The sequence below is a fragment of the Boeremia exigua genome (genome assembly GCF_020726555.1).
Source record: "Boeremia exigua strain MPI-SDFR-AT-0100 chromosome Unknown C7974scaffold_8, whole genome shotgun sequence".
NCBI classification, from domain to species: domain Eukaryota; kingdom Fungi; phylum Ascomycota; class Dothideomycetes; order Pleosporales; family Didymellaceae; genus Boeremia; species Boeremia exigua.
The window spans coordinates 1,501,905-1,523,798 of NW_025763525.1; the positions used below are offsets into that span (position 1 = coordinate 1,501,905).

The 21,894-nt window shown below is 53.7% G+C and overlaps 11 protein-coding genes across 11 annotated transcripts; 7 read left to right on the plus strand and 4 right to left on the minus strand.

Moving 5' to 3' along the window:
• The first annotated feature begins 435 nt into the window (after nucleotides 1–435).
• C7974DRAFT_398008 (major facilitator superfamily domain-containing protein) lies at nucleotides 436–2,865 on the plus strand. The gene has a single exon (XM_046142261.1). The coding sequence runs from the start codon at nucleotides 861–863 to the stop codon at nucleotides 2,718–2,720; it is 1,860 nt and encodes a 619-aa protein (XP_045995663.1). The 5' UTR covers nucleotides 436–860; the 3' UTR covers nucleotides 2,721–2,865.
• Nucleotides 2,866–4,235: 1,370 nt separating this feature from the next.
• Nucleotides 4,236–5,236, plus strand: C7974DRAFT_435278 (uncharacterized protein; the record flags this gene model as incomplete). The annotated part of the gene is made up of 2 exons (XM_046145046.1): nucleotides 4,236–4,965; nucleotides 5,013–5,236. 2 exons carry the CDS (start codon nucleotides 4,236–4,238, stop codon nucleotides 5,234–5,236), a joined length of 954 nt encoding a protein of 317 aa, XP_045995664.1.
• A 767-nt stretch (nucleotides 5,237–6,003) lies between these two features.
• On the plus strand, nucleotides 6,004–7,164 carry C7974DRAFT_435279 (uncharacterized protein; the record flags this gene model as incomplete). Its single annotated transcript, XM_046145047.1, has 2 exons — nucleotides 6,004–6,537; nucleotides 6,589–7,164. 2 exons carry the CDS (start codon nucleotides 6,004–6,006, stop codon nucleotides 7,162–7,164), a joined length of 1,110 nt encoding a protein of 369 aa, XP_045995665.1.
• An 89-nt stretch (nucleotides 7,165–7,253) lies between these two features.
• On the minus strand, nucleotides 7,254–8,978 carry C7974DRAFT_414939 (major facilitator superfamily domain-containing protein; the record flags this gene model as incomplete). The annotated part of the gene is made up of 8 exons (XM_046143845.1): nucleotides 7,254–7,346; nucleotides 7,396–8,135; nucleotides 8,185–8,543; nucleotides 8,591–8,664; nucleotides 8,715–8,740; nucleotides 8,790–8,826; nucleotides 8,876–8,889; nucleotides 8,936–8,978. 8 exons carry the CDS (start codon nucleotides 8,976–8,978, stop codon nucleotides 7,254–7,256), a joined length of 1,386 nt encoding a protein of 461 aa, XP_045995666.1.
• A 340-nt stretch (nucleotides 8,979–9,318) lies between these two features.
• Nucleotides 9,319–11,445, minus strand: C7974DRAFT_398014 (cyclin-like protein). The gene has a single exon (XM_046142262.1). It carries the CDS (start codon nucleotides 11,031–11,033, stop codon nucleotides 9,756–9,758), a length of 1,278 nt encoding a protein of 425 aa, XP_045995667.1. The 5' UTR covers nucleotides 11,034–11,445; the 3' UTR covers nucleotides 9,319–9,755.
• Nucleotides 11,446–12,276: 831 nt separating this feature from the next.
• Nucleotides 12,277–14,112, plus strand: C7974DRAFT_219502 (uncharacterized protein). Its single transcript, XM_046137140.1, has 3 exons — nucleotides 12,277–12,596; nucleotides 12,648–12,806; nucleotides 12,859–14,112. Exons 1-3 carry the CDS (start codon nucleotides 12,480–12,482, stop codon nucleotides 14,095–14,097), a joined length of 1,515 nt encoding a protein of 504 aa, XP_045995668.1. The 5' UTR covers nucleotides 12,277–12,479; the 3' UTR covers nucleotides 14,098–14,112.
• Nucleotides 14,113–14,762: 650 nt separating this feature from the next.
• On the minus strand, nucleotides 14,763–15,900 carry C7974DRAFT_398017 (ubiquitin-conjugating enzyme/RWD-like protein). Its single transcript, XM_046142263.1, has 2 exons — nucleotides 15,202–15,900; nucleotides 14,763–15,154 (listed from the first exon to the last, which is right to left on the minus strand). The coding sequence occupies exons 1-2, from the start codon at nucleotides 15,810–15,812 to the stop codon at nucleotides 14,980–14,982; spliced, it is 786 nt and encodes a 261-aa protein (XP_045995669.1). The 5' UTR covers nucleotides 15,813–15,900; the 3' UTR covers nucleotides 14,763–14,979.
• Nucleotides 15,901–16,004: 104 nt separating this feature from the next.
• Nucleotides 16,005–16,465, plus strand: C7974DRAFT_219580 (uncharacterized protein). The gene has a single exon (XM_046137143.1). The coding sequence runs from the start codon at nucleotides 16,140–16,142 to the stop codon at nucleotides 16,419–16,421; it is 282 nt and encodes a 93-aa protein (XP_045995670.1). The 5' UTR covers nucleotides 16,005–16,139; the 3' UTR covers nucleotides 16,422–16,465.
• Nucleotides 16,282–18,356, plus strand: C7974DRAFT_219505 (26S protease-like protein regulatory subunit 4). The gene is made up of 5 exons (XM_046137141.1): nucleotides 16,282–16,453; nucleotides 16,506–16,568; nucleotides 16,633–17,707; nucleotides 17,755–18,144; nucleotides 18,319–18,356. Exons 1-4 carry the CDS (start codon nucleotides 16,451–16,453, stop codon nucleotides 18,003–18,005), a joined length of 1,392 nt encoding a protein of 463 aa, XP_045995671.1. The 5' UTR covers nucleotides 16,282–16,450; the 3' UTR covers nucleotides 18,006–18,144; nucleotides 18,319–18,356.
• C7974DRAFT_425982 (uncharacterized protein) lies at nucleotides 18,326–20,247 on the plus strand (the record flags this gene model as incomplete). The annotated part of the gene is made up of 2 exons (XM_046144502.1): nucleotides 18,326–19,039; nucleotides 19,099–20,247. The coding sequence occupies exons 1-2, from the start codon at nucleotides 18,533–18,535 to the stop codon at nucleotides 20,245–20,247; spliced, it is 1,656 nt and encodes a 551-aa protein (XP_045995672.1). The 5' UTR covers nucleotides 18,326–18,532.
• Nucleotides 20,248–20,404: 157 nt separating this feature from the next.
• Nucleotides 20,405–21,391, minus strand: C7974DRAFT_464612 (uncharacterized protein; the record flags this gene model as incomplete). Its single annotated transcript, XM_046146273.1, has 2 exons — nucleotides 20,405–20,974; nucleotides 21,029–21,391. 2 exons carry the CDS (start codon nucleotides 21,389–21,391, stop codon nucleotides 20,618–20,620), a joined length of 720 nt encoding a protein of 239 aa, XP_045995673.1. The 3' UTR covers nucleotides 20,405–20,617.
• Nucleotides 21,392–21,894: the final 503 nt, after the last annotated feature.

The following is a 21,894-nucleotide window of genomic DNA, read 5'->3' on the forward strand; positions in this document are numbered from 1 at the left end:
AAAAGTTTTTCTAGTGTCTATCGTGTCTGTAGAACTACTGAGCAGGAGTCTCGGCGAACAGGTAGAACACGGCTGTGCTCGTCATTTCTAGTAAAAACGTAGAAGATTTCGATTTCGTCCAGTGCAAATATGAGCCCTGCCAGTTGAGGAACTACTATTTGGTACTCGTCAGCAGGAGTTAGTGTATGGCTACACTACGGACGAAACTGCTACTATGTAATTGAAGCTCGCATTGGTGGCAGTAAGCAGCAGTGGTGACGTAGGTGCTACTCTGTCCCAACATGCATTTGAAAGCATGTCAGCAACCATTCCGAATCAGGTGTGGCGCTAACTTCTTACAGTAAGAGGACAAGGATTCAATCACAAGCGAGTCGCGGGGATGGGGATTACTCATGGAGATTACTGAGCATCCCAACAACCACTCTTTCTCTTCGCATCCAACGCCTTGCGTGCTCGATTGGTTGACTCACTCACAAAAGAGTTTGAAACGTAGTCTGCATATCTGACCAATGGCGTCGACCCATTCTAGCCCTGCCGCATGTTTTTGCCCGTGCTTTGTAACTCCGCAGTTGCTTGGTGAGATGCTTGCTGACCGATGAACCTCTGTTAGCGTCGAGCAAATTGACAAGCCCTGTAAACTCCTGCCAAGCTCCGTCCAGTGGTTTGAACAACGGAGAACTTGTGGAGGGATAAGTATGGCTCAATATCTGTCCCAAAATGCTCATCATCAGTTCACAACATTACCACTCAGACACACTGTGCCTTCCAACTACCTATCTCCGCCAATAACACCTGAACAACTCCCGTCCCAAACACATCCATACTGAGAAACACCAAGACAGAATTCACTGTTACACAACATGTCGGCTCTCATTCGGGACGCTCCCTTTGGGCAACTTGTCCGATACATCACCAATAACCGGGTTTTCCAATATCCGGAAGAACGATCAGATTTCCAGATACCAGCTTCATACACACGAAACACAGCTCTTGAGGCCAAACGACTGGATAGCATCACAAGCTCTGCTCCCACCACCGAACCTGAAGGGCCAGCTGTAGAAGAAGCCGTCTATCCTGATCCCGAGACAGTACTTGAGAAAATCGCTACAGAGAGCGAAGACGACAGCACATCGGACCTCGAGAAGCTGCAGTCGATCCGAACGGCGCATACAGCACGCACTCAGATCTCCCGCGTCGGTACACGGACCGCGCTTTCGAAGTCCATTTCGCGAGCCGACCTTGAGCAGCAGTTTACCTTGGCTTCAGTCGAACGCGGTCCCAGTCGCCCGATTGTTCCTGAGGCACGCGAAGACGGTACTATTCTTGTCGACTGGTACACAACTGACGATGAAGCCAACCCACAGAACTGGCTGTTTGGCAAGAAGCTCGTGGTGCTTCTCCAGATTCTCCTGTACACCATGGGCGTATACCTCGGCTCGGCAATCTACTCCCCCAGCATACCAGGTGTGATGGAGCAGTTTGGCGTCCAAATTGGAGCCGCTTCGCTTGGTCTGTCGATGTACGTGCTTGCGTACGGTATCGGTCCGCTACTTTTCTCACCCTTGAGTGAGATCCCAGTCATCGGCCGCAACCCACCCTACATTGTCTCCTACGCCATCTTCGTCATTCTTCTGGTCCCGAGTTCTCTCACGAATGACTTCAGCACCCTCATCGCACTCCGCTTCCTACAGGGCTTCTTCGGCTCGCCCTGCCTCGCCACCGGCGGCGCAACACTCCAGGACATGTATTCACTGCTTCAGCTGCCCTATGTGCTCTCCCTCTGGGCCTTCGCAGCCACCTGCGGCCCCGCGCTCGGTCCCATCATCTCCGGCTTCAGCGTCACAGCTAAGAACTGGCACTGGTCGCAGTGGGAGATGCTCTGGCTCAACGGACCCCTCTTCCTCGCGCTCTTCTTCTTTTTGCCTGAGACCTCCTCTGCAAACATCTTGCTCCGCCGCGCACAGCGCCTGCGCCTCCTCACCGGCAACTCCAACCTCAAGTCCCAGAGCGAAATCGACCAAGCCAGCCTCACCGCCTCCGCTATCGCCTCCGAGGCCCTCTGGCGCCCCTTTCAGCTCATGCTGCTCGACCCCAGCATCGCCTTCACCGCCGTCTACACCGCCATCATCTACGGCATCTTCTACTCCTTCTTCGAGGCCTTCCCGCTCGTCTACATGGAGGCCTACGGCTTCAACCTCGGCGAGATGGGCCTCACGTTCCTGAGCGTGACCATCGGTGTCATACTCGCCCTGGCCTGGTACTGGTTCTACATCGCACACACCGTCAACCCATCGATCCTCGCGCACGGCCTGGGCGCACCCGAGCGCCGCCTGATCCCCGCGCTCGTGGTAACCTTCTTCGTGCCCGTCGGGCTGTTTATCTTCGGCTGGACGGCGCGCGCCGACGTGCACTGGATCGTGTCGTGCGTGGGCATCGTGATCACGACCATTGGCATTTTCCTCATCATCCAGTGCATTTTCTTGTACCTCCCGCTGTCGTACCCGCAGTACGCGGCGAGTTTGTTCGCGGGCAATGATTTCGCCAGGAGTGCGTTGGCCGCCGGGAGTATCCACTTCAGCTACCCCATGTTTCACAACTTGGGCGTCGACAAGGGTATCACGCTGCTGGCGGGGCTGACGGTTGGGTGCAGTGCGGGAGTGTATGTGCTGTACTTCTTCGGCGAGAAGCTGAGGGCGAAGAGCAGGTTTGCTGCGAAATAGACGGGAGTGGTGGATAATGAGTCAAGAAAGTAAATGATTCTGAACGTATATTGAGTACATAGCCTTGGAGTCTGGGTTGGACTTTTTGCAGTTTTACACAGTTTAGACGCATAGCCTGCGAGTAATAATTAATATGTCACATGAAGTCTCTAAGCTTTACCGTGTGATGCCACTTCAACGCCTTGAAGACCTCTTAAGCACGATTTGCCTACGCCAACACATCGACTATACCGGCTTTTGACAAGGTACTGTACACTGAGTTGTCGTGAACAGTTTAGTTGTTGTCATCGACTCGCCGGCGTGCGTGCAAAGTATAGCAGCTCATGGGACTACGACACAACCTGCATTGCCACTAGGTATTTTCAATATCCGATGCCGGACTTCGTAACAAGCTTTTCAGCAGACTTTCTTTCTCTTGGCGCCCTCGCTCTTTCCATCGCCCCGTCCCGAGGAACATGCTTGTGAGATATGTACAAACGCTCGCGGAAACATACATGAGCCGCCGACGGGTGCGGCGTTAGCAAGGTTCGTTAAGCACGGGTTGAATGAGGTCATCAGCCGCTGGGCGATCATGACAACATGAATATCGAGCTTGTTACTTGCAAATTCTAGAGGCAGTAGAGAAAGCAATCGGCTATCTACTTTGGAAAAGGATATTCTTGAGATGATGCTGTTCTAGTACTATTGCTGTCACCGCGTACCTAAGGTAAGTTGGAGTATCTAACCAATGCCCAGCGAGTTGCTGCCTCGCCTGTTGCTGCTTTGTCATGCCACGACGTCTGGACGACGGAAGTTGGTTCGTCCGGCTATCAATATTTTTATGCAGATCTGTGTACCGGCGATCTCTTAGCACTGAGTCGGACTTGTAGAAGAGCGAATCGCGAGTATTTGCTGAGAAGCGGTGAGAAATGCTCAACCGACCTGCGAGAAAGCTACCCCTTCGGTTGTGCGAAACAATTACATCGTTACTCAGGGGATTGCATTTTTATTCTTTCTCCGTCTTGATACATGTTAAATTTTTAGGCAAGTAGGAAGCTACTTCTGAATATTTTTTTGGGGTATGTATACAAGTCTGTGGAACACCTACTAAGTGCGTACCTACCCAATTTGGACTGGTGGTACGCTCTTCTGCAGACTGTACGGATTCGCGTCTTACGAATGCCGAAGGGTAGATACGCGAGTTAAAGGCTCCATTTTGGCCGAGGGAAACGTGCACTACAACATTGATTGCTCCACACATTTGCAGGGTATCTTGACAAGCAACACCAGTAAACTGCTGTCACTGCAACCTCTAGTCCTCCGCATATCGCGCTCGGTTTTCGGTCGTTGAGAGCTCTACGTAAGACTTGTCAAGATGAAACAATCGAAAGGCTTTCCGATCTTGGCAGACTGGTCAGACTAGAAGCCATTATTATCCTCATGTAGCAGAGGTATAAATACTCTGAGTATAGATCGATGGAGCGTATCCAAACAGTTCCTGTCAACACCTACGATTCAAATAGTTTACTCAACAACATGGCCAAAGGACAAGATGACTACTTCTTAGCCAACGGCTTCACACGCACAATCCACACCCGTGCAAATGCTGCCATCGACCCGTCAAAAAACAAACTCCCAAAAGAGCTCAACATTCTAGTAGTTGGCGCGTCGCGAGGCATCGGAGAAGGCATTGCATACGCCTACGCCCAAGCCGGCGCCGCAAACCTCATCCTCGCCGCACGGGCGTCTTCGTCCAAGGAGGTCGCCGCCGTCGCAGAGAAGGCCAAAGCCCTGAATCCCTCAGTGTCTGTCACTTCTTTACATGTCGACATCACCGATTCGTCGAGCGTGGCAGCACTTGCGCAGGATGTCAAGGAGAAGTTTGGCCATCTCGATGTCCTCGTCCTGAACTCTGGACTCGCTGGTGCCCTGATCCTCGACATCACCACAGGCGACCCGCAGGATTTCAAGAAATGCTTTGATGTTAATGTGCAGGGCACCTACCTCATTGCGCACCACCTTCTCCCATTAGTGAAAGAGAGCAAGGGCCCAAAATTGTTCATTGTGGTCAGCACTTTCGCTTCTCTGATCACTGGAGGTCCTTTTGCACACACGGCGTATTGTGTGTCAAAGATGGCACAAGCTCGGATAGTTGAGTACATTGCTGAGCAATTTGGGGATGAGGGTCTGGTCGCGGTCGCAGTACATCCGGGTGCCGTGACGACAGAGGCGACCACTGAGTCATGTGACGAGGAAACGCTCAAGAGTATGTCCACTGATACTGAACGATGATATCTGTACTGACAAAGATAGATTTCACTGATGATGTCGGCTTGTGTGGTGCTTTCTGCGTATGGCTGAGTAGAGAGAAGAGATCGTGGCTGAACGGAAAACTCACCAGTGCTAAATGGGACGTAGACGAACTGCTGGAGCACAAGGACAAGATCGAAAGCGAGGGCCTGTTGAAGCTGACGTACAAGGTTGGTGATGTTTCTGCTGCTCTATCTGACCCACCGCGCGATGCTATATTTATATAGTTGTACGTGAGTGCAGCGAGGTTTCCAGCATTTCAGGACTATCCAGGGTCTGTCAAGAAGACTGTTACTTAGAGGGTGTTTGGTAGACTGTGGAGATAGATCAGGAGCCACTGGAAAATGTATGTAGCGCCAACATCAGACTAGCGTTGAATTTGCTGTATCTCAGACGCTTCAGTCGGAGATGGACACCATTCGTTCATAAGGCTCGCAGAATCGGAAAAGTAACATCTCCTGATACTTGTCCGATCACCGAGATCTTCCAAGCAATGTGCGAGACGGTTATAATGTGTCGTTACAAGCATTGATAAGGTCAGTCAGCTGCGGGCTAACTTAAGCAGATCTCGCAAGCTATCGGCAGACGCCTCTAATTGTTATTTAGAGGCATCTTAAGGCGACCACTAGAGATGTGCTTAAACAGGTCTTACAAAATCTCATCCCTGTCAGATTGAACGCTTCGGACTGCGCCACTGACTTGTGCTGACTAGTCGGAATACGAGTATAGCTAAGGCGACAATGTCATGACACTGGTAGTCATTATGCGTGGTCATGTTGAGAGATTTGAACCGTGCTGAACAATCCAAATTGGCGACTTAATTGTTTGTAAGAGCGGTGGAGGACAACATCAACCATGAAGGGTATCCACAAAATGCAGGGAGCCTTGCCACTTTCGATTTAGGTTTGTGGACCCTGCATCCAGACTTCATCAAATTCACGCATTTGTCCTTCCCTCGAAAGTTCCTCCTCGAAACAAGAAACACAATCACACAATGGCGAACGCACCGGCTTCGAAGATCTACCTTCGTCCGCACCATGAGCCCGGGAGGAAGCAGGCGACTCGGACATACATCATCTACTTTGTCACCGGCAACCCTGGTCTCATCGAATACTACCGTACCTTTTTGACGCATCTATACGGATTGCTGACACGCAACACTGCGTCGAATCGCGATGTTGAATTCCAAGTCTACGGCCGCTCGATGTCTGGCTTCGAGATGAACAGCCACGAGATCAACACAATGAAATGGCACAAAATCCCTCCTTACGGCCTACAGGACCAGATCAGGCACGCAGAGGATGAGCTCACGGATCTCGTGGAAGACGTTTCGGACGACGGGCACCGAGATGTAAGAGTTATCGTTGTTGGCCATTCTGTGGGAGGCTACATCACTCTCGAGATAATCCGAAGATTGCGCGCGCACGGAATTGTGGGAGAGGACTATGCAACAAGGATTGTCGGTGGTATCGCATTGTTCCCCACAGTCATGGAGATCTACAAGAGCGAGACTGGTCAGAAAGCAGCAGTACGTATAACGCAAGCAGCCGGTCACGTGCATAACTAACCCTCTCAACAGCCATTCCTGAAGAATTCCAACTTCGCCTTCTTCGCAGCAGTAGCCGCCAACCTACTGACCCTGCTGATTCCGATCTCATTATTAGCGACACTTATCAAATCATTCATGGGCTTCCCCGATGACGCAGCACACACTACAGCTTCCTTCATCAAGTCTCCTCACGGCGTCCAGCAGGCGCTGCACATGGCTCGCGATGAGATGTTCCAGATTGACACCGATTTCTGGGATGCTGAGATCTGGGGTGCAGCACACCCGTCGGAGCACAAGCACGAGCGCGCGCAGTTGCGTTTCCTATTCGCTAAGAAGGACCACTGGGTTGCCGATGAGACAAGAGACAAGCTCATCCAGGCGAGAGGACGTTCAGCAGCGTCTGGGGTTCAGGAAGTGGCTGGCCTTGGCGAGGACTGGAAGCCAATCATGGAGGTCGATGAGAGGGAAGGATTTCCACACGGCTTTTGCCTGCGCCACGGTGTACCTGTTGCAGAGAAGACGGCACAGTATATTGCAGATATTGTCGCGAAGGACACTGGAGTATTTGAGAAGAAAAAGGAAGATGAACAGGGCTGGACGTGGTAGTCGAAAACCACGAGCTGTCCATACACTTAGCATAGATACGGATAAGTCGCAATGCTGTATAATGCATCTAAACTATCACCACACATCATCTAATGCTGCTTATCCCAATCTACTGGCCCCCCGTTGACATTTGTCACCTGTTCCTGCTCTTTGTTGGCCTCTCGTTGTGATCTCTTATCCAGCTGGATGCACTGTTAGCTTCACAGTCGAAAGGCTTCTATCATGACTTACCCATTGTACAGCAGCGGTGCAAGCAAAGAATGCAATCACGACCACAATCATTGTGATGTATCCCTTTTTCCAGTACGGTGCATCTGTCGCAGGATACAACGCAATACCCCAGAAAGTATATAGGATCGACTGTACCATGCTCATGACATAGAGAATGACTGAGCGCGTCGCGTCGTCCCCGTCGCGCTGACAAATAACACTAGCCCAACCGTACAAGATGGGATTGACGATATACGAAGTACCGGCGAGGTAGAAGGCGAAGAACGTCCCGGCAGTTGAAAGGGTCGGAACGAGAAGGAGAATGGCGACCAACAATTGGAGGGTACCCGCAAGAATGACCATAGGAATGCGTCGGTTTGTCATGTCGATGACATACCCAGCGCCAATGTTTGAGACAATGGAAACAGCCTGGATGCCCAGAGGGTAGGTGGTTGTGGCGTAAGATGGGAACTTCTCGATGTTGGCCTTCATCCAAAGCAAGAAGAGGCCCTGCAAGACAATAGCTTCAAGCGCACATCCAATAACCGAGTATAGCGTCAGAATGTAAAACCCGGGCGAGGCGAACAGCCGCTTGCACAGTGACTTGATGCTGATGTCGTGTCCCCAATTCTTCTTTGCGGGGAGGCGATCTATAGCTAGCTGAATTTCTTCCTTGCTGAGATAGGACACGTCTGTCGATTCAGGCAGGTTTGGGAAGAAAGCTAGGCCGAAGATACCGAATGGAAGTCCCATAGCGCCATCTACACTACAATCAGCACGATGTCCCGTTAGGTCGAAGTACAAACCCACTGATGAGGAAGACCCATTGCCAGCCTTGAAGCCCGGTCTGATCATGCAGCCCCTCATTCATAGCAGTCATCATGACTCCAGCGAACATGCTACCAATCTGGCCGATTGCAGTGAAGATAGCAGTGCGCTTCGCAATCTCCAAGGGTTTGTACCACGAGCCCAAGATGTAGATTGTACCGCTGTACAGGCTTGACTCAAAGAACCCCTGAAAGAAACGGACTACGCAGAGCTGTTCATATGTCTTGCATGCAGCACAGACCATGGTCAAGCCTGACCAGACAATAAATGTGAATGGTAGCCAGAATCGAGGCGCAACTTTCTGGATAATGAGAGCGTGTGGAATTTGTCCAACACAGGCACTGCCGTACATTAGACATGAATACGCGTAGTTGAATCTGAACCATACCCCGCAGTGAACATGGCAATCAGGATGCTGTATTGATTACCCTCAAGGCCGAGGGACTCCTTGAGGCCGGAAACCTAGCGACTACATCAGGAATGACATGAATGGCTGACTTTGGTGAACAAACATATGCATTTGCAAAAGCAGATCGATCTGCAAATTGTTAGACCGCTAAGTTGTAGCGATGGCAGACAACACTGACCAAGATAATTGAAGAAGTACGCTGCGCAGCAATAGACCTAGAATATATCAACATCTGCTCATCCCTACAAATCTTAACATCATTACCAGAATAAAGCAATCTATTGCATGTTAGCTTTCAACCATTGGCTGAGATTATGTACACACCAAGCTTGCGAACCAGCCGCCTCTCAACACTCGATCCGGCCATCGCAATCAAAGGCTTGCTTAGTCTCGAATAACCTACCTCACGGTTTTGTGACGTAGAAACCATCCTACATGAACTTGAGCATATCGTCTGGAGGGTGCTAACGGCTCGTTCCGAAGTGGGCCTTCACCATGCGAGCACCATGCTGGACACTTGTGAGCCAATAACAGCAGGTTTGTTCCTAAGCGGGAGGCACGCTCTCGAAAACTCATCTGCTTGGCTCTTGGCCTGAAGGGTGGGAGTCTCCTTCCACTTCGGTTGAAGTCTTGTGGCCAGTGGGCTTGAAGTTGTGGACCTGTGCGATGGCGTCAGAATTTTGGTGGGACACCAGTTGTTGACCCCACTCCTGAAGCCGTCGCAACAATGAACGTCTACGACCATCAAACATGGCATACAGTCATCTAATGTAACCGACAGGTATGACTAAATTGTTAAGAAAACAGATCTCGAGTTGGTCGTTCGAAAAGATCGAACACTGCTGGGCGTGTGTACATACAGTCGCAGGGGCTCAAGCACTGGTTGTTTTCACATTACTCAAAACACTCACTATGTATGCTTGCATGAGAGGCTCCAACGTGGTTCTTCCGTTCTGCAGATTTTGTGAGTCACAACCAGTTCAGAAAGCTCCTTTGTTAGCTCCAGGTCTTCTTCTCACCACGTATGGAGAACTCCAGTGACTACCAACGAGTGAATTGTCTTTGGAGATAGTGAACCTTGGTGTATCCTACGAAACCCTGAACGCCATGCTATGCTTTTCCGTCATCGAGATCGTAATAGTGTCTATGCAGCCGCTCCATTTGTAAACAACTCGGGGCCCCAGAAAGCATCGGCGTCTTTTTGAAAATTCTCTCGATCCGTCTTCCGGCGCTTTGCCTTGTGCTCATCCAGTTCTGACCCTTGCACCGCGTCACGCTTCTGCGCCTGATTGAGCTTGACAAGATCGACCTTGTCTGGGTCTTGACAAAGTTTGAGCTTCTTGATGAGTTTTTTCACCTGAGCCTTATGCTGTGAGTCCATCGTTGCTTGCTCGTCGGCGGAAACTTGAAGCTTTCGGTACGAGCGGTGCGAAGACATGACCTGGGCACAGGCTCGTAGTGCGCTGATGACTTTGGCGTATATCGGCGAAGTGGAAGGCATTTTGACGGAGAGGTAGAAGAGCACAAGCGGTTCGTCGGCTAGGAGGTATGCCGCAAGCCAGATCTGAGATGGGGTGTAGAGAAAGTATACGTCTGTCAAGGCGGCGGTCTTCTTCAGAATCTCAGACGCCTGAGGGTACGAGTCGCGCATGATACGTTTTGTGAGCTGATCCCAAGTTGCCTTTACTGCATAGCCCCCAGTCTGGCGTGGTACTCGATGGATTGCAGCGCTCAGATCTGCGACAGTCTTATGCGGGCTGTGGTTCGGTCCTTCGTACTTGCCATTTGCCATGCTCATGAGGTCAAGCATGCCGCCTTTGAGAGCCCTGAATGGATGCTTAACATCGAAGTTGAAACGCAGTGCCTGTACAATAAGATACTCCGGAGCCAATATCTGCTCTGGCGTCACTTTTGTCCTTTCTGAAGAGATGTCTGTTGCGAAGTTCTCCAGACTCTGGTGCTCGCTTTCAGATTTACCAGCAAGAAACATAGCTGTCCGGCTAATGTTTTGAGCGTGGTAGGTCATAGGCGAGTTGTACAAGTAGAACCGACGCAAAAATTGTACAGCTGTTGCCACAGCGTTGTCGCTGAACTTGCAATGATGCCCGAGAGCCATTGTTCGCTCGCAGAACTCTTCCAAGAAGGTCAACTCTTCGTCCACTGTGAAACAATCCACGTCCTTGTCCGATGTAACCGCGTTCGGTGTATTCGCCCCGCTGCCATCGATGCCCGAATTGCCACTTGTGCTGTCGATGTCTGCAGCGTGGGCGCGCTGGGCGCGTTGTCGCGCAACATTAAGCTTGACGCGCTCAGTGGCTTGGAGGTTCGTCTTCGCGCGTTGAGCAGCCAGCTGCTCCGTGGTGAAGGACCACTGGCGGAACTGCGTCGAGGTTCGGTATAGGTCGTCTTCGTTGAGCTTCATTGTGTGTCGAGGCGCTGGAGCTGGCCTGGTACTGTCCGTCCACCTTCAATGGTGATGAGGCTCAAAGCTGCCGAGGCGGCAGGTTTAGCCGAACCGGCGTGGCGTACGGTTTCCCTGCGACCTCTCGGGAACCCTGGAAATTGGGACTCATGTTCCCTCAGTCTCGACTCTCCCCCCAGCTACCTAGTCACGCAAATCGCTGCAGGTCCCATCTTCGAGAACAAAGCTATCGAAGCTTGACCATGTCGTCGGCCCTTCTGAACACTATCAGTGACTCCAGAAGCCTGGTAGAAAGTCACATCTTGGCATGCACCTCGGGAAGCTTCTGTCCAATCACCATACCTCGTTGCTCGAGATGTGTGTATCGACCTCAATCTTGCTCACACTTGCTCACATACACCGGGAGAAGAACATATTTGATACATCATCCGTAGAGTAGAAGCTCATAAGATTCGGTCGTTCGCTCCTCTGACTACAACTGAACTTTCTTTCCTCGACTTGCAAGCACCTTGTTCTCCCAGACACGATTCACTCACAGCGAGCCAATGCTGTTGTCTCGGATGAGGTATCCCGATCGGTGACGCCAGTGCTGTCCTACCGCCTTTGTTTGTCGGACCCCCCCCCCCCCCCCCCCCGGGCCACCCTCCTCGCAATACCTACACGAACATTCTTCCGCGATCTGCATTCCGCTATCTTCGTACCGAGTCACGGCTCCGCCGAGATAAGAGCCGGGGTATTGTGCCGGTCTTACGAGGCATGCACCGGGTTTTGTATGAACTCAGAACATCGTCTCTGCCTCGGACAGCCTTATCCAAACGCATGGAGGGATCTCGCCACCACAACAGCACACTTGCGGGGTAGACTGCAGCATCCGGTTTCTTGTGTGCTTGAACCTACCTCCTCTGTCACATATCCGCGGTCTTTTTGTTGTGGCTGCAGACGAATCCAACTACCTCTTGGCACCTTCCCAAAGGAGTATAGTTTGCTATTTCCACTGGAGATCGTTCTACTGGTCCGCCTTATTACCTACTCCACATGATGAACGACTGCGGCTTATCAAAAACGAGCTCTAGCTCACTCGAACGCCCGTGCTGTAATCAAGCCAAGAGTGGACCTGATTGAGGAGCAAATCAGCGGACGCTCAACACCAAACACCAAGACTTCCCCAAGCACGCCCAGGTTGCCACTGCATGCCAACGGCAACGTTAATGCTTTTCATGGGTCATGGTAATATTGGGGTACGGCAGTAACCTGCGATAGGAAGGTACCAGGTTCGCATGGCAAAGCGAATCTACGGCGCATCGCACGCGACCGGATGATGAGCGACAATATGCTTCCGAGGTGGCCTGTGTCGACAGTAGGAGGTTATAAGATGGAGCGACCTGCACCCAGGTTCCTGGATCATCTCCACCTGCCAATTCTCACTTCGCAGTCGACATCGCCAAAATGAAGTGGACTACCATTGCGACCGCTTTTGCTGCCATGCCTTTGGCATCGGCTGCATTCACCAAGGAGCAGTATCGCTCTGGTGAAGTGATGGAGAAGATGATGACGGCGAAGGAGGTGCGTTCACACCCGTTCTTCTCAGCCGACTGATTGCTCAACGATTCATAGGGTGCCTGGGCCAAGCAGCGCGCTGCTGGTGCTTACGACCAGAGGAAGTGGAAGGACTTCCACAAGAAGCGCTCCAACAAGAACCGCATCGAGTGCAAGAACGGCCGCGTCGAGGCAGTCAAGGGCGATCCTGACCAGACGTACAAGTGCAAGGATATCGTAAGTTTATCCAATCGAAGTTTCAGACTTCTAAATGCTGACGCCACCATAGGACTTGTACGACTTCAAGACGCATGAGGAACTTGGCAACCCCCCTCCCGTCTCTGAGGGCTCTGGTTCGTGGGGATGGACTCACAAGGGTCGTGAATTCATTGCCATTGGTCAGACCAACGGCACTGCTTTTGCGGAGGTCACCAAGAACGGTGAGCTGGAGTACTTGGGCCGTCTTCCTGCGCAAGCTTCCCCTGTCATCTGGCACGAGATGAAGAGCTTGGGCGATTATCTCTTCGTTGGTTCCGAGGGTGCGGGCCACGGAGTGCAGATCTTCGATTTCAAGAAGCTCCTCAAGCTGAGCCCTAAGAAGCCCAAGACCTTTGACATCACAAAGGACCTGACTGCTTGGTTCAACGACCTCACTGAGGGCGCTGGTATTGCCGGTCGCTCCCACAATGTCGTTACCAACGAGGAGAAGGGCTACGCTGTAGCTGTCGGCTCTGGCGGACGTGCTGGCCGTAACGACACCTGCGCTGGAGGTCTCATCTTCATCAACGTCGACGACATCACCAAGCCCTACAAGGAGGGTTGCGCACCCCAGGACGGATACATCCACGACGCTCAGTGCATCGTCTACCGTGGACCTCACAAGAAGTACTACGGCCGTGACATCTGCTACGGCTACAACGAGGATACATTGACCATCTACGATGTCACCAACAAGAAGGGCTTCAACGCCTCGACTATCATCTCGCGTACCCCCTACGTGGGCTCCTCCTACACCCACCAGGGCTGGGTCCTCGACCCCTACTGGCAGACCCACATCGTCATGGACGACGAGCTTGACGAGGGCGAGATTGACGGCGGCATCGACACCGATCCGGAGTCCCCCGCCAAGGATGGCTACCCCGTCACCTACATCTGGGACATCACCAACCTCGAAGCCCCCAAGAACTCTGGTTACTACAAGTCCTCCACCCGCGCCGTCGACCACAACCAGTTCGTCCACGATGGCCTCGCCTACCAGTCCAACTACCAAGCCGGTCTGCGCATCCTCGACGTCAGCTCCATTCCCCGTCACAGTGACGGAAGCCGCGTGAAGGAGATCGCCTACTTTGACGTGTTCCCCGGTGACGATGCCGTGCCCGGTGGCGGACAGGCGCTGTGGGACGCCGGCACATGGTCGCACTACACCTTCCCCAGCGGCTTCACAGTGATCAACACCATTGACCGCGGTGCATTTGTCGTCAAGCCCAAGTTCGGCCGCGGCAAGGGCAAGTACTTCGGCCAGTACTAGGGGATGTATGCTTTATGACACGAAAAATAGTCACATGACGTAACTCTTAATGATAGTACCTGATGCTTTGCGCATCGCACACAATCTGCCATTTCTGTATGCATGTGATTCTGATATACGCGAAACAGCTCTGTTAATATGCAAGTCTTCTTTCGCGGAACTTTCCAGGCGGATGCACCCTCGCACATCCGGCCAACCACCTGTGTCACATGACAGCAGACTCATCTCAGGACGGACCATGGCCTGACACTTTCCTGTCGTCGCCGTCCAATCTTCCATGCTAGATTGCCCCTGTAGCCAATACATTGAGATCATCTCTCGCTGCCACCCGACAGCTCGGCTCACTTTTAGGATCTAAAGCTTCTTAATCACAGCGAACCTTACTAGCCGCCGAACCACTACTGAATAACCCCATCCATTCAAGTGCACACTCCAACAAGAGCCACAGTGGAATCTGGCGGACAGAGTGTGTGTTGGATCTGTGTTGGTGGGCGTTTGGTCGAGTGGTGAGGCTGGCGAACGGTTCGCTGCTTATTCTTTGAGCCAAGCAGGGCAGCGGCCGGGCGACTGTCTTGGGGCTACCGAGTAGTCGCCGAAGAGTCACACTGTCGACCACATGTCCAAGGCTGAACGTGTTTTGAGACGGCTTCTGCTGCAATATGTGTAGTGGACAGAGAAGTATATTCAAAGAACACTATGTTTGACTATTTTCTCAAGGCCATGAGTTTAGAAATAAGACGAACATGACTGACTACAGTGCATGTGTAAACAAAACCGGACGCCGTCGCCAATGATGGTGTATAATCTGCAAGACTAATGCCTGCGATCCAAGCCTCTTCCCCCATACCGTAGTCTTTCCCTGATCTTTCCTCTCCGTCCCCCTTACGCTTCGCCGAACAGACGGGCGGTAATATCACCCATATATGCTTCCTCCAGTTCGTAGTCCTCGCCGCCCATTTTGTCGATACCAACGTATTCGAAAGCAGCCACAACCACTTCAACGTCGAACCCCATAGCGACGAAGCGATCGACGAGGTCCTTGTTGTAGCCGTGGTATCTGGGATTGTTAGCTATTATCTAATCAGCACAGAGGCTCGTACGTACGCTGCCATCTTGACTTTTTCCTCGTTTTGCTTGGCCTCCTGTCGCTTCCTGATAATGGACTCTGCTGTGGCACCGCCGCTTCCTTCGGCGATCTCCTTCTTGGGTGCGCCAGCGTACTTGACTGACCACTCGCGGGCCTTGTGCTCGAACTCGGCAGGGTTTCGGATCAGCATACTAGCGACCTCTGCGTCCTGGGGATCCTTTGGCTCAGGCGTTGAGAGGAGTGATTGGAGGGAGATAAGGGCAGACTTGATGGTGAGGACTGGCGACCACTGTGACGCTAGAGTATCCAGGCAGATGGCACCCTGTTCGGTCAGTCTTCTCTCGCGTGCATTTAATGGGGGACATACTGTTTGTGAGCTCACGTTCGGGTGCCAGATTTTGGTCTCGAACTTCATGCCCGGCGGCCTGAAAGGGTACTCGTTGGGGATCTTGATGTCGACTTGGAAAGTGCCCCCCTCGTATGGCGTGTCTGGCGGCCCAAGAAACTGGCCGCGAAGATGTGTAAGGTCATCGCCGTTTCCTGCAGGGTCTACTATGATCTGCGAGAGTTTGTCGTTCTTGATGTCGGCAATCTCTTTGGCGATACGTCGAGCGCGGTTGGAGGCCATGTTTCAGGTAAAGCCCGGAATGCGAAGTTGTGGATGGGTGGGAGAGAGGCTTAAGGTGGTGGTGGACAGGCAACGAGCAGTGCTAGTTCTGGAGGAGGTCAGCCTGGTGCTCCAGAGGCAACAGCAGCCAAGTGGGGCAGGCAAGCACATCACAGCAACTGTCGGGTAGTGCAGGGCGCTTCTTGGGTCTGTACGGCGTCAACTTACGCTGGTGAAGCTGGTCGCGTGGGAAGTCGGCGGCTATCGACAAACCTCAGAGCGGTCGACGTGGGGGAGCTGTCGGTGATTTAGAGCGGGGCCGGCTCGATTGCTGTTTCTCACGTGGTTATGGAGCGTGGAGAAGTGAGGCAGAGAAGAAGGGCAGCAGTGTATGTGTTTCTAGTGGTATATAAAGCGCACGCAAGCATTCGACGTGTCTGTTGTTCTATGGCGGGCGAGACGGCTGCGAGAGGTGAGGCAGTGGCGTCAGACTTGGCGTACCGAGCTCCGACAATCAGCTCGACTGGCCAGCATCAACATTACAAACACCATCACCGCCGCACCACCGCCAACGCCTGCAGCCGTGTCTGCACCCTCCGAACACCCCCATACCACCAACACCACCTCTAGCAGCAGAGCCGCCCACGTGATCGCGTGTCATGGTACGCTCGCCTCCGGACGAGGCGCGGCGCCTTGTATACTGACAGTGTGTAGGGTAACCAGCAGTCCAGCGCTGGCGGAGGCCCGCCCGGCGATGACAAGAGCAAGAAGGACAAGGTATGATCGCTGCTGCACTGGCTGCTGCCGGCTGCACCCGTGACGCCGCTGACGCCGCCCGCAGAAGGAGAAGCCAAAGTACGAGCCGCCGCCACAGCCCACGACGCGCATCGGCAGGAAGAAGAAGAGGGCCGCCGGGCCCAGCGCCGCCGCGAAGCTCCCAGCCATCTACCCCACAGCGCGCTGCAAACTACGATACCTGCGCATGCAGCGCATCCACGACCACCTGCTGCTGGAAGAGGAATACGTCGAGAACCAGGAGCGGATCCGCAAGGCGAAGGTGGCCAAGGAAGGCGCTGCGCCCGTCAACGTCAACGCCGACCCTGAGGCAGCCGACCGAAATGCCGATGAGCGGTCGCGGGTCGACGACATGCGTGGCAGCCCCATGGGCGTCGGCAACCTTGAGGAGCTGATCGACGACGACCACGCCATCGTGTCGAGCGCGACCGGGCCCGAGTACTACGTCTCTATCATGTCTTTCGTCGACAAAGATCTGCTCGAGCCCGGCGCGAGCATTCTTCTGCATCACAAGTCGGTGTCGGTGGTCGGTGTGCTCACAGACGACGCGGACCCGCTTGTCTCGACCATGAAGATCGACAAGGCTCCGACAGAGTCGTACGCGGACATTGGTGGTCTGGAGCAGCAAATCCAGGAAGTACGGGAGGCTGTGGAGCTTCCTCTGTTACATCCTGAGCTATACGAGGAGATGGGTATCAAGCCCCCGAAGGGTGTCATTCTCTACGGTGCTCCCGGTACCGGAAAGACGCTGTTGGCAAAGGCCGTCGCGAACCAGACTAGCGCTACTTTCCTGCGCATTGTGGGTAGTGAGCTGATCCAGAAGTACCTCGGTGACGGCCCCAGGCTTGTGCGACAGCTGTTCCAGACTGCCGCCGAGAACGCACCCTCCATCGTCTTCATTGACGAGATCGATGCCATCGGTACGAAGCGTTACGAGTCCACATCAGGTGGTGAACGCGAAATCCAGCGAACTATGCTGGAGCTACTTAACCAGCTGGACGGTTTCGATGACCGCGGTGACATCAAGGTCATCATGGCGACCAACAAGATCGACACTCTCGACCCTGCGCTGATTCGCCCTGGTCGTATTGACCGCAAGATTCTCTTCGAGAACCCTGACCGTAAGTTATAAGAAGGCTATCTAAGAACATCCACTAACAGACACCAGAACACACAAAGAAGAAGATCTTCACCCTGCACACCTCAAAGATGTCTCTGAACGAGGATGTCGACCTCGACGAATTCATCAACCAGAAGGACGATCTGTCCGGTGCTGACATTAAGGCCATCTGCTCGGAAGCTGGTCTGCTGGCTCTTCGCGAGCGCAGGATGCGGGTACAAATGGATGACTTCCGTCAAGCTAGGGAGCGCGTGCTGAAGACGAAGAGCGAGGGCGAGCCAGAAGGGCTGTACTTGTAGGCCTAAGAGGCTGCAATGGACGACACGACTTAAGATCAAGACTTCATTGACGTGTATCAGTAGGCATGGACAGGCGCATTGCGCAGTAGACAAAGTCAAGAAGACCTTTCCATCCATACTACATGTGAATCTGTGCAAGGTGCGATCTCCCTGAGGTGGTATCTCTCCTAACTTGTATTCCCACTTTCACTCGCCAGTCAATGGCACCGGACTATCAGGATTTCTGCCATAAGGCGTGTGAGTCTTCCTGCCTGCTCCATCATGACAGCCCTCGTACCGCGACCGAGTGAGAGCGAACTAATTGCGGCTCAAGGGCACCAACACACAGCCTCGGAGCCTTCCCACCTTTACCTTCATCATTGCACTGGTCCTCCGCGCATAACAGGTGAGAGAGTCGCGCTACTGACCCGTGGCTCACGCGTGTGTAGCAGTCAAACCCTCGTGCCCAACATCTCTTCTGCTTCCCTCCACCACATCACATTGCTTACCATCGAGTCAGCAAACTTGGCTGCACGGTATCCCTCACGATGATGCGTGGAGATCTCGGTGACGTTCCGACACTTGCGTGTCTCAATAAACCGCAAAAGCGTGCGCTCATCTTGCGCGATGAGCTCCGATATTTCGAGCCGGCCCACCTAGACAACTTCCTCAGCGGCATCACCACGGACGAGCCTCCCACATACAAGAACGTGAATGGAGCAGTCTGCCCCCCACTTTCACAGGTCACCATCAAAGATGAAGCTGCCCGTTTCGACCTGGGTAACGTCCAGTTCCCCGAAGAGGGTGGCGCTACGTATCGAGCGTTTCTGACGGTGGAGGACGAGCGCTTCGAAATGCGTACTGAAGAAGCGCTACCCAGGGACGATGCTGATCTAGCTTCGGTGCCTATCCATCGTTTTGTTGCAGAAAATATGTTCCCACTCTTCAAAACAAAGTACAAGGCCATACATGCAAGGATGGAGAAGATAAACGAAGCCCGACGTGTGGCCTATAATATGCTCGATCATCCATCGGCAAAGTTTGAAGATGGAGAGGTATGTGTGAAAGTATCAGGTGCATTCTGCAGATCATTTCCGTACTGATTCCGTCCCAGACACTCACCAGGCTCACAGCCAAAACAAAAGCTAGCGATGATTCGTCTAGAGGCACATCTCCCACTCCGAACCTGGTTCTGGCACATCTAACGCACACTGCAGATGGAGGCTCTCGTAAGCGCAAAGAGATCACCAAACATGCCTCAAACAAACGTCAACGTATTGGGCTGGAGACGATCCCTGATACCGTCAAGAGTGAGACCTTCAACACGATACCGGCACAGGTCAAGGTGGATCTGTTCGACAACATCATCAAAACAGCGTTTCCCAACTTTGACAACCTGATCGTTGCGTCCTGGAACGTCGTCTCCGTCTACACCAACCTGGGTAGCGACTTCCCTGAGCTCCACAAAGCCGTCGTCGACCTCAAGGGCGCACTGGAGGAGTTCGAGGGCGCGTATGGTCCCCGTACGAAGAGCGGCAAGACCCGCAAGGAAGCCACGCCCACCCAGCAAGACAGCGATGCAAGGCGCGCAGCGACGCCCGTCAGAACACCCAGAACGCCTGTGCCTGTCGCTAGAACGACCCCGGCTGTGGTGAGCTCACAGGAAGACAATGACCACCACGACGACGGTAACGACCACTTTCAAATGCCACCCCCACGCACCCCAGAACCGCGCCAGCACCCTTCCCAACCCGCTACCCTTCCCGCCGGCCCCCGCCACCTAACCAATACTCCCCCCTCCCCCTTCCAGCTGCCGTCCTCGCGCCCAGCCTCGCCGAGCACACATATCCACCCCCCACCCCGCTCGCACTCGCACTCGCACTCCCGCAGCACCACTCGCGACCGCTCCACTGGTCCGCGCGCCTCCCCGTCCACCCACGCACCCCCCGGCTCAGAGCTCATGCGCAAGCGACAGGCGTACACCGCGTCCCTGAGTGCGAACTCCAGCCACGCCGGCTCGAGCAGCGAGGTGCCGATGCGGCAGTACGACGGAGGCGGCGGGGGACAGCATGACCGTGAGGAGACGTACACGGACAGTGGTAGGAATCGCGTTGGCAAGACGGAAGAGGAGGAGGAGGCGGACCGGTACAGAGGTGGCTCGGCGCTTCCGCATCTGGGTAAATCGGTGTTGGGGGCAAGGAAGAACGGGGGGAAGGCGCCGGTTGCGCCTATGCTGCATACCAGGAGGGATGGGGGCAGGTGAGTGTGGTTTCGGTGAGTCGCTGGGGGGACTGCGGTGTCAAGCGTCGGACTCTATGGCGTGGCATGCTGTAGCTTGGTTATCGCTTTTCGGAGTTAGTGATAGCAAATGGACGGGTGGAATGATATGTCTAATAGTCTGGCGTTGGACGGATAGTGACGTCAACGCTGGCTTTATATGGATGGTGATATGTACGTTCATACCGTGACCTGGCTTCTCTAAGTGGCTATAGTGATCTGGTCTCACTGCTCCTATAGCAGGGGCCACCCGGGGCAAGGCCCATAGTCAGCCTACACAGCGTGCCAGATAACTACACACAAGCCAGCCACCACTGCCGTGTCTTCCCCCTGCAGCAAATCTACCCCATCGGGACTCACTCCCCCAACTCCTTCAACACAATCTGCGCGCCCTCGGCCTTCTGCCAAAATGTACACACCTCACGCGCGACATTCGCTGGGTTCAGTACCGGCGCATCCGGTGCCACAATGCCATGCACTTCGACCAGCCCGCAGTGCACCCGGTGCGGGCGCATCGCCTGGTTCATCGCGAGCACATGGGTGCGCTGCGCGCCCTTGGCCACCGACAGCGAAAGCAGCTGCGGTATCGGCTCATTCGGGAGGTGCGAGGAAGTGACCAGCAGGGCGGGTTTAGCGGTAGAGTGGGCGGCGGCCAAGGTCTGCATGCGCGGGAGGTAGTGCTGGGCGACGATGTGGAGGGCCAGGACGTTGAGCTGCGAGGGGGATTGTCAGTCCAGGGCGCGAGGTGCGTGTCGGGGGAGGCGTACCCGGAGATCAGCAGCGAGCACGTCGACACTGGACTCCAGTGCCGAGGGCGCGATGCGCGCAGCGTTGTAGTACACAACTTCCACGTCCTCGGTGGCCGTGAGCGCGTCTATCTCGGCCAGAACCCCGGGGATGGCGTCCAGATCGTCCAGGTCGGCGCGGAGGACGTCGACTTTGACGGTGGGCGCGGCGGTGCGTACGAGGGTGGCATCAGAGGCGGAGATGCGGTCAGTGTTGCGACCGATGAGGATGACGTGCGCTATGGATCCGTGGGCGGCGAGCGTGGTGGCGACGTGGGCTCCAATGCCGGGGCCGGCGCCGAAGAGGAGGAGGGCGCGTGGGAGGGGGCGAGGATCTGGCGACATAACCTTCTCCAGTTCTACTAGATGGTATTGAGCACGACGTTGGCTGTATGAGCATCAAAGGTTGAGTAGGAGGGTACCCCGCATTCCCGGCTAGTGTGTAGTGCATCCATGACGTCTTAATATAGTGAAATTGATATGAGGACTAGAATACTTGAGCAGAGACCATTCGTGTGCTTGTCTCCCTGACCATCGTGAGAAGATAGTGCCTCGGTTGCCAAGATCAAAGCAATGCTGAACCGATCGTTTCTCTGAGTGAGTCAGCACGTTCACATCACCGATACTTCGTCACGTCAAATCTTAAGCGTGCTATCTTGAGCGTGCTGTCTTGATGCTTGCAGAAATGTTACTCGGGCCAACATATCTGTGAGGGCTTTGAAGATTGATAGTCTCGACTTATACTCATCCACTCATATGCTGCATATGCTCCACAAGTAGAAGCAACGCACTATATTAGAGCAAAGAAGTGGCTCATCTGTTTGATTAAAACAAAGCAGTACGCTGGT